Source organism: Bombus affinis, chromosome 4 (genome assembly GCF_024516045.1).
Source record: "Bombus affinis isolate iyBomAffi1 chromosome 4, iyBomAffi1.2, whole genome shotgun sequence".
Taxonomy (NCBI): domain Eukaryota; kingdom Metazoa; phylum Arthropoda; class Insecta; order Hymenoptera; family Apidae; genus Bombus; species Bombus affinis.
Genome location: NC_066347.1, coordinates 2890601 through 2908175, shown reverse-complemented (window position 1 = coordinate 2908175; position 17575 = coordinate 2890601). Strand labels below are relative to the sequence as shown.

General features: G+C 29.8%; 2 protein-coding genes across 6 annotated transcripts; one reads left to right on the top strand and one right to left on the bottom strand.

The window, feature by feature from the left end:
- The first annotated feature begins 441 nt into the window (after window positions 1-441).
- Window positions 442-14362, top strand: LOC126915315 (vitellogenin receptor). 3 transcript variants are annotated; one of them, XM_050719880.1, is made up of 32 exons: window positions 442-560; window positions 1252-1318; window positions 1411-1538; window positions 1886-2029; window positions 2588-2693; window positions 2787-2936; window positions 3052-3168; window positions 3323-3448; window positions 3663-3878; window positions 4069-4240; window positions 4502-4703; window positions 4806-4997; window positions 5071-5191; window positions 5291-5431; window positions 5716-5968; window positions 6105-6307; window positions 6389-6541; window positions 6856-6983; window positions 7063-7187; window positions 7655-7857; window positions 8558-8733; window positions 10151-10395; window positions 10627-10934; window positions 11107-11346; window positions 11460-11612; window positions 11848-11993; window positions 12101-12192; window positions 12971-13208; window positions 13291-13468; window positions 13553-13850; window positions 13909-14029; window positions 14088-14362. In XM_050719880.1, exons 1-32 carry the CDS (start codon window positions 543-545, stop codon window positions 14205-14207), a joined length of 5280 nt encoding a protein of 1759 aa, XP_050575837.1. In that variant the 5' UTR covers window positions 442-542; the 3' UTR covers window positions 14208-14362. The 3 variants fall into 3 exon arrangements, with proteins under 3 accessions (XP_050575837.1, XP_050575839.1, XP_050575838.1); XM_050719881.1 differs by having other exon boundaries at window positions 527-545; XM_050719882.1 differs by lacking the exon at window positions 13909-14029.
- On the bottom strand, window positions 12352-17074 carry LOC126915319 (glutathione synthetase-like). 3 transcript variants are annotated; one of them, XR_007710164.1, is made up of 13 exons: window positions 16630-16890; window positions 16324-16507; window positions 16177-16252; window positions 15975-16099; window positions 15866-15908; window positions 15722-15795; window positions 15501-15665; window positions 15248-15401; window positions 15082-15189; window positions 14691-14980; window positions 14448-14621; window positions 13903-13985; window positions 12352-12563 (listed from the first exon to the last, which is right to left on the bottom strand). XR_007710164.1 is itself a non-coding variant. In XM_050719897.1 (12 exons), the coding sequence occupies exons 2-11, from the start codon at window positions 16497-16499 to the stop codon at window positions 14495-14497; spliced, it is 1338 nt and encodes a 445-aa protein (XP_050575854.1). In that variant the 5' UTR covers window positions 16500-16507; window positions 16903-17074; the 3' UTR covers window positions 13779-13985; window positions 14448-14494. The 3 variants fall into 3 exon arrangements, 2 of the variants coding, with proteins under 2 accessions (XP_050575854.1, XP_050575852.1); XM_050719897.1 differs by lacking the exons at window positions 12352-12563; window positions 16630-16890 and adding an exon at window positions 16903-17074 and having other exon boundaries at window positions 13779-13985; XM_050719895.1 differs by lacking the exon at window positions 12352-12563 and having other exon boundaries at window positions 13779-13985.
- Window positions 17075-17575: the final 501 nt, after the last annotated feature.

The window sequence follows — 17575 nt, the reverse complement described above, 5'->3', positions numbered from 1 at the left end:
TTCTAGTTTCGTAAAGGTCGAGCAAATTTAAACTTAAGAATAATGTGTGTACATAATCGAACCAACTGTTTGTATACATTTCTTATGAAACTTGTACCTTCATACACAATTTCTTCTATCACGCGAAATTTACGATAAGTTATAACTTTTAAAAGAACAAATTATCATTCCTAAGCGTAATTCATGTGTACTTACATATTACACAAAATATTTTTGAAAAATATTTATTTATGCACATTACTCTAACATTACTGTTATAATTATTAACTTTTGTATTAGTTTGCTTATAATAATTGTATAATAAATTTAATATTAAATTTAATGAATATACATAAAAAGAAATAATTTATATATGTGTAAATCATTTCTTATTTATAATTTAATCCCGTTCAAAAGTCTGAATAGAATGAAATCTATATTAATGTATAATAACCTACACAGAGGCATTCATAACAATATGTGTATTATTAGAAAAACGACCTCAACTACACAACTTTGGTACGGTCTCTGTAACGGCCTTTAGTTTTCGTTTAACAGTCGTAATGGTAAGAACACCTCTCGTAAGTATATCGAAACGAAATATTTTATCTTAGAAACCTTTTATACCTATTCCATTTTGTAGTTATGTTATAAAATGTTAATTTCGCCAATTTTATTATAAAGAGTACCTAATTCAAATCATATTCCGTAATTTTTATTAGGAGTTGGTGTAGTTAAAACAAAGTTTACTTAATTTAATGAAAATAAGTTCCACCTGTGATATCATTTTTGCAGATCTAAGTTTGTATAATATACTTAAAATCTACATTTGTCAGTGTATCGGATATACTGATTAGTATTTTATTTATTATTCATATTGTGTCATTTACGAGGTTCTCAAGCATTTATAATATTTGAACTTGTATAAAAAACATAAATGAGAAGATACAATTAGTAATACACAAGGAACATTGGTGCCGTTGAAAAGACTAACCGTCGAAAAATGATACGAAGATGATTTGACCCTCAAATTCTATCATACTTGCGTTTTTCAACTTATGTTTACTTCATTGTGTTGTAACGCTTGAACTTTTGCTCTCATACCTGTTGTATCAATGATATAAAAACCAAATATCTTTTAATTAGTTTTGTACGATGACCGTGGCATTCTAGCGATTAAACAAATTATGCCGGTGAAGACTTTAAAATAATAAGAAAATATTTTCGATTGTTTAATGAAAATGTAAATTAATTCGACAAAAATTATTTCAGATTATGTATCGCAAATTGTTCGTACTTCTGGTTGTAAGCATCTTCAACCCGCACGCCGATACCGCAGGTAACTTTCATCGTACATATTACAATTAGATCCAGTAACAATTTATTTCTAGCGCATTCTAATTTATACTTTTTTTACCTTTTAATTTGAAGCTATAGGCTGCGAACCACCGGATCTCTTCTTGTGCTCGAACAAAAAATGCATTTCATCCATCTTTCGCTGCGATGGGGAAGATGAATGCGGTGACGGTTCCGACGAAACGGGTTGTGAAGGCTACCAGGTATATATTAATTCATAATTATCATCAAAACGATATTTATAATAATATATTGCTTATTTTTATATTTTTTGTTATTAAAGAATTGTGTAGTTAAATAATTTAAAATTATTTGCAAGAGATTGCAAAATATTCCACGTCTAAAATTTCTCAATATGTTCCATAAGTCGATAGAGTATTATACATTATATGATTGTATTACATATATATTTATTTTTATATTGTAAATTATTATTTTATTCGGAACTGTATATTTTATAACGAAATGGTTTCTTATATTATATATATATATATATATTATTCTTATATTATACTTCTAATATGTAACAAAATCAATTTTTTTATTTTAGCTTCAAGACCTTGAAACGATTCGTTGCGCTATAGACGAGTACCAATGTTCCGATATTCATACTTGTATACCGTTAGAAAAATTCTGCGACGCAAAAGAAGATTGTTCCGATGGCAGCGATGAGTACGATGGTTGCGTAAAAGATGTGAGATCGCATTTAAATTTTGACTTCTTATCAAATAACAGCATAATTCCTAGATCAGTACTCCGAGAATGAAAAAATATATAAGATTATTTATGTTAATTATAATATAAATTGGATTAAATATCAAACGATATTACAGATTGAAGAAATTCATTACAATTATTCATAACTTTCATTTATATGTGATGCAAGTATCAAGCATTCCATAATTGATCAGCCACTTATTATTTTTATTTTAAGCAATAAAGACGTTAATAAGATATATTCTTTTTGTCTCAATCTATAGTAACTTGAATGCAAAAATAAAATATTTAATTTTCCTGACATATTATATTCTAAATGAATTTGAAGATTACATAATAATAATAATAATAATAATAATAGTAATAATAATAGTAATAATGATAATAATAATAATAATAATAATAATACGTTATTGTACATCAGACTTTACGTATGTTACAAGGTGGTTCTTTGGTACAGCAGATTGACTTACTAATTTGAAGATTATATGAATTACAAATATTCTTCTAATCGATATATTCTCAATTATTGCAGGTAAATTGCGACGCATTCAAATGCAAAGATGGCCATTGCATAAGAAACGAATGGGTTTGCGACGGTATCCCAGATTGTCCGGATAAGAGCGATGAAGAAAAATGCGGTAATTTTTCTTCTTTTATTTCCTTAAACTATATTTTGATGTTAAATAAGATCTACAAGTGTCAAACTTATATTGCTGTTTTATAATCCATAGAGAATTACATGATACCAGTCGATGAATGTAACAACGAATACGATCGATATCTGTGCAAAAATAAAAGATGCATTTCTCTGAACGCAACTTGTAATGAGAAGGATAACTGCGGTGATAATTCAGATGAAGATATAGATGCATGTATCAAGGGTAAGTAATAGTGAAGAAGATATTGTTTCGATTCAGTAATATAAAGTCTGATGGCAATTTTTGAGCCAAGCCTTGACAATTTAACAGTAATAGGTTTAATTATTTCAAATCATAGCTGATGCATCGTGCAAGGAAGCAAGGTGTCAACATAATTGCAGGAAAACACCTGAAGGTGCTCAATGTTCGTGTCGACCAGGTTACAAGTTGGTGAACAACCAGACCTCATGCGAGGGTGAAGATAAAAGATTAACAATCTATTTTTTCTTTTTACTGAACTAAATCTTGGTTACAGACAAATATTCAGATTTAGATTCGAGTTAATTATTAAAGTCATGATCAAGAAGAAACTACAGAGTTATTTTATATACATATCTATTATTTTATAGATGTGAATGAGTGCGGTAATTACGGAATTTGCGATCAAGAATGTATCAATAGCGTTGGATCTTACACATGCTCATGTCAACCTGGTTACAGTCTGAACGATGACAAAAGAACTTGTCAAGCCGAAGGTAAATCTTTTCTCAGCTTTGTACAAACAAAATTTTTTAAAAATTTAATTCTTATCTGTGATAGGTTCTATATTCTGTGAATGATAGAACAAATAGAAACAGTAAAAAGGAAAGATTTTGAAAGATAAATACCTTCTTGAAAGATAAAAAGCCTCATTTTCTTAAGTATCTACGTATTTCTAATTAGTGTCTATTTTCTATTGTTTATCCACAGGTGGCGAAGGTTTGATGATGTTTTCAATTAAATCTGAAATCCGTGGTATTTATCTCAATTCTCGGTTGTATTATCCGGTGACTCAAAATTTGCAACACGCCGTGGCCATTTCTTTAGACGCGAATAATGTATACTGGTCCGATATCGAGGACGGAAACGAAGCGATAATCAAAAGTTTAGAGGATGGTTCGCAGCGAGAGGTCATTGTCACAGCAGGTAAATTATGCATATAAATCGTATTCCCAAATTACTCTAATCTTTCCTACTGTACTTTATTACAAAATTTTAATTTCATTAGATCAGATTGATACTCACATCTGAAGTTTGCATGTACGTTACTTATTTCCTTTGTTGCTCATTTTCTTATATATGTATATATACATATATATATATATATATCTTCAAGGTTTGAGCAGCCCCGATGACATGGCAGTAGATTGGGTAACAGGCAACATATATTTCACGGACGGTGGTTATATGCATATCGGAGTTTGTAACAATGATGGTTCTTATTGTACTGTTATAATAAAAGAACAAAACGATAAACCGCGAGGTCTTGTTTTATTACCGTCCAGTGGGTAAGTGCATTTCAAACGTAAAAAACTGAACAATTGAGATTCAAAAGTATTTTCAGCATCTGAATAAATAAAGTATTTCAATCTCCTAAATATCTGTTTAAAAAAAAATTATGAAATTTTATATTACTACTTTTATAAAATTGCCATATCTTGTTTTTATCAGCTTTTTATTATACTTTCTGTAATTAAATGTTCAAGAAGTAACACAAGTTAAGGAATTTTTACAAGTTCAAAATAAATAATAAAATTATGTGTTTCCAGTTTAATGTATTGGTCCAAATGGGGCATGGATTCATGCATATTGAGGGCAGGGATGGATGGAAAAAATAACACTGTGTTAGTCAGCAAAGATTTAGAATTGCCAAACAGTTTATCTATCGATTACGCGAATGAAAGATTATACTGGATAGACGCTAAAGCAAAAGTAATCGAATCGGTACGACTGGATGGTACAGATCGAAAGGTATATTTCACATTTCTACACCGAACATTAGAACAATGTTCGTCTGAAGAACGATAATTACAGTAAAAATTATTTACTCGCTTTTTATTTGTACCGCTTTAGGCCATATTAAAAGATATAGCAAAGAGGCCGTTTTCATTAGCTGTGTTTGAAAATAAGTTGTACTGGAGCGATTGGATATCTAATACCGTACAGTCATGTGATAAATTCACTGGTAAAAATTGGGAAGTTTTAGTGTCTACAAACAGTACTATTTATGGCATACATATATATCACTCTGTTTTAAAACCCAAGGTAACTCTATGAGTTCATTTCTTTCTTTCTCGCCAATTTATTCATAAATAAATGATACAATATTCGATAATAGATGCCGAATCCCTGCAATTCAAGTCCGTGTTCTCAATTGTGTCTATTAAACTCAGCGAATAGCTATACTTGCGCTTGCACATTGGACAAAGAATTAAATTCTGATAACCATACGTGCCGTGGTAAGTTGTATTATTGCTGTAAACTAGTGAATTAAATATAAGACGTAACTTGATATTTAATAATTAAATAAATATACACACGAATTAAATAAATTTCAGCGGTCAAGAAGAAGACGCATTTAATTATCGCAGCAGGAAGCACATTCATAGACTATTATCATGAACTGTTGGGAAAACCGAAAATTACTACCAGCGACACATTAAATCACGTCACTGAGGTTGCTTATAATCCTCTTACTGGTACGATTTTAATAATCGATTATTGACAAACATCCTACTTATTCCAATAGACAAACCATGATATTTCATATAACAAAAATATATTTGTTGCTCTAAACACGCGGTCGAAACCTTTCAAAATCGAATAATGTTATTTAACGTGATTTTATTTAAGCTCATAATGACATCACAACGCTTTAATGTCTATAAAAATCATCAAGCATATATAACATTTATATCGTTATAGTTATATAACATTGCTACTTTCAAATATTTTCAATATTATCGAACAAAAATCGACACAGGTGGTTTACTAGCCAGCGATCAGCTAAGGGACAACATTTTCCATTTTAACATGCAGACTGGTGAAGAGAAAAGCATGATGTCTATTGAAAACGAAATATTAGGTGGAATGGATTTCGACTACATCGGAAATAATCTATATTTGTCGGATGTGAAACACAAAACTATCGAGGTCCACAGCCTGAACAATAATGAGAAAACGATCTTCTACTTCCAAGACGAGCCTTACGATATTGCACTTGTACCTGAAGAAAGGTAATCATTTTTGTACATGAATCGCAGAAAGACAAATGAATTTCGATATAATTCTATATACATGTCTTTTTATTTTAATTTGCTAAGCATTATGGTAGAATCTTTATGGAAAGATCATTATGTGATGATGTTTTAGTATCATGATGGTCGTATTCAGAACGAATGAATTGTATCGCATAGACCTGATGAACATGAACGGGGTTGGTCCAAGAGTCACGATCGAAGGGAATAAGACACATTTAATTGGACCGAAAATATCTCTGTGCTACGACAGAGTTCTGAAACTATTGTTTTGGAGTGATCAAGGCACTGGTCGTATTGGTAGTACGACCATTCCGGGTTTGTATTTCTATCATGATAAATGACTAATATTAATGACTATAATATAGATATAAATATAAATATAATTAAATTTTTTAGGTTTCGAAACATATATCTTCCGCACTGGATTACAGGAACCCGTGAGTCTCACTGTTCTTAGTGACTATGTGTTTTGGACTCAATATAAATCGAACAAATTATATTGGACCAACAAAAGTAACACACAGCAATATCAGAAGCATATTACATTAGGTAAGTAATATGAAATAAGTTATAAAACTCTTTGATAATCAATTATTAATCAACAGACCCGAATCGTCAACCATAAACAAATATATTGTCTAGATCGTTGATGAATGGATTTATCTTATGGAATGAATGCATAATTTTAACTAAGTTTTCTCCATTCTTAGCATTTTATGCAATTAAATAAAATAATAATGAGATATAAAGAGAATAAAGAATACAAATAGCGATTAATCACACAATCCAATTTATCGTATAAATAATCGAATATAAAAAAGAAAGAATTATACCAATTATACAGAAACAATTGTATCTTTCAGAAGTATCTAAAGACTTGAATAGAATGCAGTTAATAAGTTTTCACCGAACGTACATAGAAGAGCACCAGTGTCGCAACAACAACGGAAACTGTTCTCACGTGTGCCTGTTATCTAATGCTGATTCATATGTAAGCTTAGAGTGTTTGAATAATACGATTTCTTTGAGACCCGATTATCCTTGTACTTATATTTCATTTAAATTTTCAGATCTGCGCGTGTCCACCCGACATGATGCTGAACGTAGATAATCGAACGTGTACTCTTCAAACTGCGTGTAATGCTGGCGAAATAAAATGTGGAGAACACGATATATGCATAAAATCCCATCAAAGGTAAGATATTATTATCTTGAATGGTTCAGCCATGGAATTTATCAATGTATAAGTGTATTCTGTAACTTTCCATGTCTATTAATCATGAATAGATAAAAGTTTAATCTCTGAAACATAGTCACTGAAATTCTTACTTCATGGATAATTACTATTTTGTATTTTTAGTATAGGACTTGATAAATCAATCATATCAAACGGATTGTACGATGTTCAATTGATTTATAATTTTAAGATCACTTAAACGATGGAAACCATCAGTCTGCGTTGGCATTCAACACTTGCTAATTCACGACTGTAACATGACAATAAAAATTATTTCATACCTTTATTGGATAAAAATATACGAATTCATCTTATTTTATTTTGATATGCAGAATATACCTGTAAATTTGAAAATACTACTATCATTTATATTTTATACTTAATATCTGCATGCGTTATTAAACTTAAATATTTCGCAACAACAGATGCGACGGAATACAGGATTGTCCTAACGGTGAAGATGAATCAAGTATTTGCGATGAACACCATTGGTCGAGGTGCAAGCATGAGGATCAGTTTCAATGTAAAAACGGCGACTGCATAAGCAAGACGAAACGTTGTAATTCCCACTACGACTGTGTCGATCGATCGGATGAGGAAGGCTGTGATAAAAAGGAATGCGACTCCAGTAAATCAAAACCCTTACTAAATCTTATTTATAACGTGCTTATTGTCTACAATAACAAGACTGTCTAAACATTTAGAGCACACGTTATAAGCGATAAATTATATACTGTGTATATAAAGCGAACGACAATGTAGATCAAATTGAGAGATCAGTAAATTAAACTATTAAATAGATCGAATATTTATTTGAATCAATAAATTAATATTGTTTAAAACTATCGTGTTGTTTGCTTAAACAATCGTAACACGCGAATAAAGTAATCATAGCTGAAGTCACGTTATTAGTGATTAAATGAATTGATAACATCTATTCATAACTGATTTCAAGCTTGAAACAATAGAAAGACGACTGAATTTATCGATTTATATAAGGAAAAATTAACATTTCTTCTTCCCGTTTTTATATTTCTATACACATACTTCTCCTTCAACTCTGACTCTCGCATGGAAATAAAAATAAATATCCGATTGATTCTCAGTTATATGCCTTATCAAGATCATGTTTCGATTCTTTTTCGATCAATTTATTCGACGCGATAAGATATCTCGAGCTCGTGTAAACGAGTCGAATAATGCTATTGTCATAAGACATCAACATCGAAAAACTATGTTCGATATGTATGCAGAATGAAGGCTGAATAAAGGCCTTTGTCGTACTCAAGCGGCCAACAATTATTCACGATGACTCTAATATCTTCCAGATGAGTTTCAATGTCACGAAGGGGCTTGCATATCGAAATATCTCGTATGCAACGGACAAAGTGATTGCACCGATTTTTCGGACGAACTTAATTGCGACAAGCACAAGTGCGATGGCGATGCCTTCGCATGCGAAATCGGAACTTGTATACCCAAAACGTGGAAATGCGATGGAGAGGTGAGTCCAAACCTTCAATTAGGCTTCTTTACATCAGTACCTTATGAAACATTCATTTTTTACGTGTATATTATGCACTATTGTTTATTTTTGTAATATAACAACGTATAATGCGTTGTAAGTTAAAAACAATGCAACTGTATTTTTCTAATGCACTTAAATTGTACTTGAACGGAAAACGAGAAAGATGAATCTTATTACACTATCCATTTTCTTTGTTGATTATATCGTAGTTGATACTTTCCTCAAAAAAGAAAAACGGCAAACGACAACTTGGTCATGTATTCTAACTCGTTTAATGTACAAGCTGTATAAAAAATAAATGTAAAAACTACCGTAGCATGATTCTACACTCCTAAATCGGTAGAGATTTGTAAAAAGATGTTCGTGCAAAAATTCTCAAAGGGATCATGGGCTGCAAATGCCCTTCCTGTCAGAAAAAAATATTAAAGTTTTACTAATCCTTAAACTGGTTTAATTCATAATGTGTTTACATTTAATTATTCTCATTTAATGAGAAAGTAGGAATAATGGTAAATCTCTGTGTGCAGGAGACATTCCATGATAATTCAATTTTCAGCGGCTATGTTAACAATTTGATGATCAAAAATTAATATTGCGGCATTTGAATACAGATCGAGCCCGCATCAATTATCGTAAAGAAGAATAGGTTGATTATCGCTTTTGTTCGTCCTTATCCACTATTAGACCTACATAAAGTAGTTCATCGAATAAGAATCAGTCACGTGACAGTGCGAGGAATAATCAGAGAAAAAGATTTACGGCTTTAAAAAATTCGCCGCGTTCAAGCACTACAGGCAAATGACTATGCTACTCGACAAAGCTTTTGCCATGCTATATAAATTGCCCACTTTTTAGAATGTGTATTATTTATGGATGAGAGCGGTTCCTCGAGTTGTAGCATCCTCAATCGACAAAGTGCCAGGATTTGGACTTACAGAAATCCACAAGCAGCGATGTTGAAAGTTTCGATCAAAGACGATTATTGGAGATCATTTTATCGCCCCTATCTTTTTGCCTACATCATTGCCTACATTTGCATACGTAACAAGTGCGACGTATTTGCGATTTTTATGTTCACGTTTCCTAAGCAAATTACATGAGATCCGAGAATGCAGAATAAAGGCACTGCAAATAAAGCCAGTTTAAGAATTATTAAAACTTCAACATTTTTTTCTCACAGGAGGGGCATTTGCGACCCATAATCCCTTTGAAATTTTCTCTCCCTTTGAATATTTTTTTACAAATCTCCACCGATTCAGGAATGTAGAATCACGTTACGGTAGTTTTTACACTTATTTTTTATATATCATGTACAACTAATTAAAAAGTAAACCCAGCCTATTTCGTTAAAATGTTTAGTTGCATAATTATTTAATTCCGCATGTGGATAAAGGCTGACTGTCCAGACGGTTCCGACGAGAGCGTAACATGCCAAAGAAACGCGTGTCCAACCGAGATGTTTACCTGTTCCAACGGTCGTTGCATCGATTTAGTGCTGAAATGCAATGGAGTCAGTGAATGCGAAGATGACAGCGATGAACAATATTGCAAAGAGATGGGTAACAGAAATTATGTCAATTGTACTGTAGATCAGTATAAATGTTTCAACACAGAACTGTGTCTTCCGAAACAAGTCAGGTTAGTCAATTTAGCACTATTATTTATTAATTTTCTAATTATTTTACATTCATTTTCTTAATCAATTTCTAAGACTACCACATTGCTTAGCATATGTATAGTACAGTAAATTTAAATTACAATGAGTTTCATTTAATTTTATATATCCATTTTTTAATAGGTGTATTTTCATCATAATAAAATGAAGAAAGCAAACAATTGGTCCGTTTTATTAATTTATCATTTTCGTAGATGTAACGGCGTTACAGATTGTCCAAAGAACGACGATGAACGTAATTGCCCTCGATGCCAAAAGGAAGAATACGTTTGCGACAATCAGAAATGCGTCGATAAAAGCTGGGTGTGCGACCGGATAGACGATTGTGGGGATGGGTCGGATGAAAAAGATTGTGACGGTGGTAATTCGAAAATAAGTGGCATCAGCATGAATTCTATTTGCAAAGAATTCAAATGTTCCAACGGTGCCTGCCTCCCCTTTGCCAATGTGTGCGATGGAAAAGTAGATTGTTCCGATCGAAGCGATGAATTCGGACAATGTGGTACGTACAGTGTAGACAAAAGAAATGAAAATATATCTTAATTGTAACTTTAATTGTAACTTAATAATAAAAGTATCATTCAAAAGCTCAATTCTAGTAATTGACAAATTAAATCAATGTTACTCTAATATGTGAACACAATAATTCACATTTAAAGTATATATTTTTACAGCAACTGCGTGTACCAAGTACAATCCCTGCACAAATATGTGCCACAAAACACCCATTGGTCCCGTCTGTGGTTGTAGAAATGGATATCAATTGAGTAACGATTTTAAATCCTGCGAAGATATTGACGAATGTAAAGACAATGTTTGTTCACAAATATGTTATAATACTAATGGATCTTTTACTTGTTCATGCCACGAGGAATACGTCATACGAAGCGATAAAATTTCATGCAAAGTGGCTGGTAAAGAAACACTTATCTTCTTAAGTTTTATTTTGTTTGGAATAATTAAATAATTATAGAGAATAGTTATAATAGGTGAATATTTTATACTGTAACGAATTATTTTATTGTAGGATCACAAATGGAAATAATTACTGTTTCTAGTGCTGATATCAGGAAGTTATCACCAAATTTAAATTCAATTCAAGTTGTTTATGAAGAACTAAATCATGAAATAAGCGGTATTGACGCGAACACGAGGGAAAACACTATCTATTGGAGCAATGGTAATCAAACAAAATTTACTTGTCTTAATGCATAAAATATTTTTTTTCCAAAACACATTCTATCCTTAACGATTTAGCAAAAAAATTTTTTTGTAGCTCACTTAGGGACTAAATCATGCATATGCATTTTATATACAACGTACATACTATTGCTTTGATTCAAACATTTTACTAAATTCCTAATATAATTTTATTTCTTCATTTTGTTAAACTCTTAATACAATATCTCCCATAGATAACTTGGGCATGGTAAGTAAAATAAACATAAAGACCAAGGAACGAAAGACTGTTACCGGCCTTGGCAGACCGGAAGCTCTAGCTGTTGATTGGATTACCGATAACGTATACTTCAACGATAATGACTATTTTAGCAGTATTCAGGTATCGAATATTCATTATTCGCGTTCATTCGGTATCTGTATTTAGTATATATTTATATATTTATATATTTAGTATACTATGAAAATCTTTTAAATTTTAATTTACAGGTATGCAATCTAGAACAGCAGAAGTGTGCTAAAGTAGTACCAATCCCACTAAAAAACCGAGCAGTCTCTATTGCCATCGAACCAAAAGAAGGGTATGTTTTAATTAAGAAACTTATACCTCTTTGGCACCTAACATTTAAAAATGATTTCATTCGATTCTAAATAAATATTTATTTCATTTTCCAAATTTTATTATTATATAATATAATTTGATTATAAATTACTGTTAAGGTATAGAGAGGATTCGAATATACAAATAGTTTTCTTTATTCACACACAACAGCTATACATATATATTACACTGTGGAGACCTCAATAACCTTCTTACACGTACGCTTGTTGTCAACCGACTTCTCTAGATTCTTCTAACCGTTTTCCAACCGCTTTTTATCTCAACTCTGACCTGGACGCCCTCTGACGCTTACATACACATTCACATGTATAGTGTAAATATATCATCTTCCTACAATTACAAATTATACAACATATTACAATATATTATGTATAAAATAAAATTTGGAAAATTATATATATATAATTAGTTAAACAATAATATATATAATTATATATATATTATATATATATATTATCTGTAAAATTGAAGGGTTTAAAGAATACGATCGTAAATCATTCATCCCAAAGGTTTTAAGGCAATTTGAGACACGAATCACGGTGCTAATAAATTCTTTGAAACATTTAGTCATATGATTTATAAAATTTTAGTGCTGATAGTATAGTAAAGTATACTATCTTGTAGCTGTTTTTATATGTGAATATTTATTTTTTGTTATTATTCAATTATTATTATTATATATATAATATTATGTATAATATTATGTATAATATTATATATATTATTATTCAATTTAGGTGGTTGTTTTGGAGCCAAACTTCTTGGGCATCTTACGATAGACCTATGACGGAAATATATCGATCCAATACAATGGGTACTAATATAACAGCGATTGTACATCGAGATCTTGGTATTGTCTTAGCATTAACTATTGATTATACACGATCCAGATTGTATTGGTCAGATACGTTTCATAAAAATATTGAGTCCTCGAATTTAGATGGTTCTAATCGTATTATAGTTTTAAACACAGATGTAAGTTCTACTAGATTATAATTTATGCAAGGAAGGTATTGTTCGAGATATGTTTATATTACTCTTATTTTTAATATCATAGGTTCATCAGGCTTTGAGCATTAGCATATACGAGGATTCTTTATATTGGTTAATGAGTACAACTGGTAAAGTAAAAAAATGCAAATTATACGGTGACAAATCGTGTGTAACGATTACCATTGGTATTTCAAATATCGAAAAGTACTTTATTATTTCGCACCCAATAAGGCAACCTATTGGTGAGTTAAATAATTAATTGATTAACAAAATTTTTTGTTATTTTCTAATGAGAAATACGTTCAAAATTCACATTTCTGTATTAGGAAAAAACACTTGCGAGAGACATAAATGCAGTTACATGTGTGTTTCGGGAAACAACGGACCCGCATGTATTTGTCACGATGGATATCCAAAAGATTCCAGAAATACTTGCATGGAAAATACAAATATAAAAATTAAATTTGATACGAAAAAAGCTGGCCGTAGAAACGGAAGTATTCGTTATCAACACGGGACCCTAATTGGTATAATAATTTCAGTACTAACATGTATCGTAGTTGCGTCAGCCTACTTTTATTACCAGAAAATTAAACCACGCTTTTCAAAGAAAAATAATCTCAGGTAAATTAATCGATAATTCAATTTAGTCAGAAATATTAGCTTCTTATCCTACTTGCAGTATCCATTTCCAAAATCCATCATATCAGCAACGAAATGAGATCACACCCTCGCTCAATTATATTTCTGGTTTACCACCTGGAGAACATGAATACATTAATCCGATTATAGATATACAAAAGGTAAATTACTTACATCATATTCAGTTGTAGAAAACATATATGTTTTTTTTATATTTAGAATCACAATAAAAATATACCAGAGAAGGGCGAAAAACAAATGGTGAAACTTCTCAATTTCGATCAATCAGATGACGAATCTAAAGAATCTACTAATGGACAGGATATTCGCTTAATATAGTATAATATATATTAACTTTTGCTAAATTAAAATGAAATTCAAATTTAAGTATGTACATAATTATTTACCTACTTTATAAATATTTAATAATATGTAAAACCTTCATGTATATATCCTTTTACATACAATTAATAAAAACAGAATAATTAATAATATTTAATTATAATAATTATCATTTAACATTCTTTATTAACATTATTATATGTAAAGATATAATTCTATAATATAAATTTCTCATACTTTTGAACTATATCCGGTAATTCGCAACTATATGAATATCTTTTGTATTAACTAATTAAATAAGGACTATCAATAGCTCCAATTCCAGCTGCTATTCCTCCTTCATTTTCATTTGATGGTTTTGTTCTCAGAATATGTCCTACCTCTTCATTATATATAATATCATTATTATTTCTGTAAAATGAGAACTCAGTCACTCAATATAATTCCTAGAATAATTATGAAAGAAATATATTTTACTACCCTATAATGACACCATAAACACCAAGTTCTGATACAACATCAGAGAAATCTAAATGATTATCTTCAAATGGTTCATTATGACCACGTACGATATAATTCTTTTGCACAGGTGGATAAAAACGATCCATTAATATCCAAGCTGTTCTTTCTTCTGAATTTCTCATAGATTCTAAATGAGTCTTTATATCTTCATTATAAACATTGTTTCCACCTCCTTCCCTTTGTGGTTTTAAAACATACTTTTTAGGATCTGACATAGCATTATCAATTATTACTTCTGCTTCGTTATTCTGTTTACAATGCAGATCAGTATAAAAATAGCTTCAAAATCTAATATTAAAATGATCATATGTATAAATTACAATTGCAATTAATGTTTTCTAATACTTACAAATTCTAAAGAATAAAGTCCAGCAAATACCTCTTGTATTTGTTTTATTGTATTATCATCTTTTAAAAGCACGTTAAGTACATTAGGATAAGCTAAAGATTGTTGTACCTAATAAAGGTTATTTATTCTTTACACTGTTCAGAACAAAATTGAGTATTTTTTATACCTTTTTAGTACCAGCTAGATGATATTGTATTGATGGACATTTTATTGCTTTTGAACGTTCGATTAATAATCTAATTTCCCATTCTCGTTCAGTGGGGTAAGCTTCAACTTCATAACCAGAACGAAAATAAACTACAGAAACTTCTAAATCTCCACTAAAAATAAAAAAATATTTAATAATTTTTTATTTAGATATAGACAGTAAATTTAATAATATCTAAACAACTTCTCAAATATTTTATATAATTACATACACTATTAATTGTTTATTTGGTCCCAACTTTGCTTCAGACACTAAATCTCTTAAACTTCTTCTGATTATTTTAATATCAGGATTAATTTTAGAAATTTCAAATTCATGAAATCTCTGATCACATACATTATAAGTAATACTTTCAACAACAAATAATATTACAGCCCTATAATAAAATATGTTAATTATTTAACAGTTAGTTACCATATTTGTACTACTTACTTTTCATTATCATATAATTTCCATGCATATATTAGCCCTTTACAGAGTCCATTAATTGGATTATTTTGTGGGATCTAAACATCGTCAAAAGTTTAATAAGGATCAGAAGAACTTAATAAATATGGAATAATTAAAGATACCTACATTTTTTATTTTATCCGCATGTCCAACTTCTGATAAGATATATCTAAAAATGCATTATATTAGGATTAAACATAAAAAATATATTGCGTACTTTGTAACAAAAACTTACTTATGATACTGAGTAGTAACTGTAACTATTCCTCCAAAACTACTTGCAATAGTATTTAATTCAACTTGTTTAATCTGATTCTCATGTAACATGTAATCTGATCGAAGTAGACCAAGACTTAAAGTCTATAAGGGAAAAATTGCTTAGAGACTTATTCATCATACATTATTTAAAATAAATTTATATTATGTTAGTATTTTACTTGACTAAATCCTTCCTTATATATAGTTTCATATATGTTAAATAATTTTGCTGTAAATGGATCTGCATCAATTGTACTAAAAGATATAAAACAGTTATCTATAACACATATAAATACAAATACAAACAACTTATTATTTTTATATACCTTTTCAAACTTTTTATTAGAAAATTATTATCATGTGCAACCTTATGTATCAGTTCATTCAATAATACTTGTATACCCTTAGCTTTCTCAAAATTTTTCCTAGGAAAACTTGATGGTAATAAAGTAAATGGTAAAACTTGTACCTGATTTTTATTAAAGGATACTTTTGATCGCATACTAATACCTAGATAAAAATAAGTTAAATTTGAATTGTTTGATTTCAATAAAATCATTATTATATATTTTAAAGAATAAGAAACAATGAACCAGTTTTTTCATTAGTTTGATACATCTATAAATTAATACCATGCATAAGGGCCCAATCCTTAGCCTTATCTACAACATTTTCTAATTCTTCCCTTGATAATTGTAATTGAATACAAGGTTCTAAACGTGAAGCTTCCATTGTCATATAAATTTAATAAAATATACGAAATTTCAAACAAGAAACACTTAAAGTCTGCATCAACTATCACTCAAAATAATTGTTGGGTAAGCGACTAGCCATATCTTTATCTTATGATTAAACATAACTTTACACAAAGACGAAACTACGCGTATGTGTAAACATATACGTACATAATGATGCAAATTCTTATCATATATTTCCAGTTTCAAATAAAATTAATTATTCATGTAAATATCACAATTGCAACAACCATAACATGTCATTATTTTCGAAAAATATTTCGATCATCTTAGAAAAGTAATTTTATTTAACAATAATAAATACATTATAAATTTTATCTTCCACATATATTGAAGTTTCATACAGATATATCTCATTTTTCATAAACAGTACCTATATATATTATTATTTTATAAATAGATGATACAATATTCGATAAAAATGTATTATTTAATATATATAATATATACATATATATAATATGAACATATGTATGTACCCGATGAAGAGCTATATACATGTTACAGTATACATAGTATGCTAATATTTAAAAAGTGAAACATTTATCCAAACTTTATTTCTTAATTTCAATAAATATGTTTGCATTGATAATACTTAAATAGTACTAATTTATCTTTGCGTAATAGATATATGGATATATATATGTATATAATTCTACAAAATATATATATTATTTATTTATGTATTTTAAATATATGTCAACGAATAAAATTTAAATGTTATGGAAGAGAACTTTATTTGCCAACTTTTTTCTTCCAGTTATTCAGACATGCTGTATACATTTCTATTTCAAGCACTGTCTTCACTGATATGTCTTTCTGA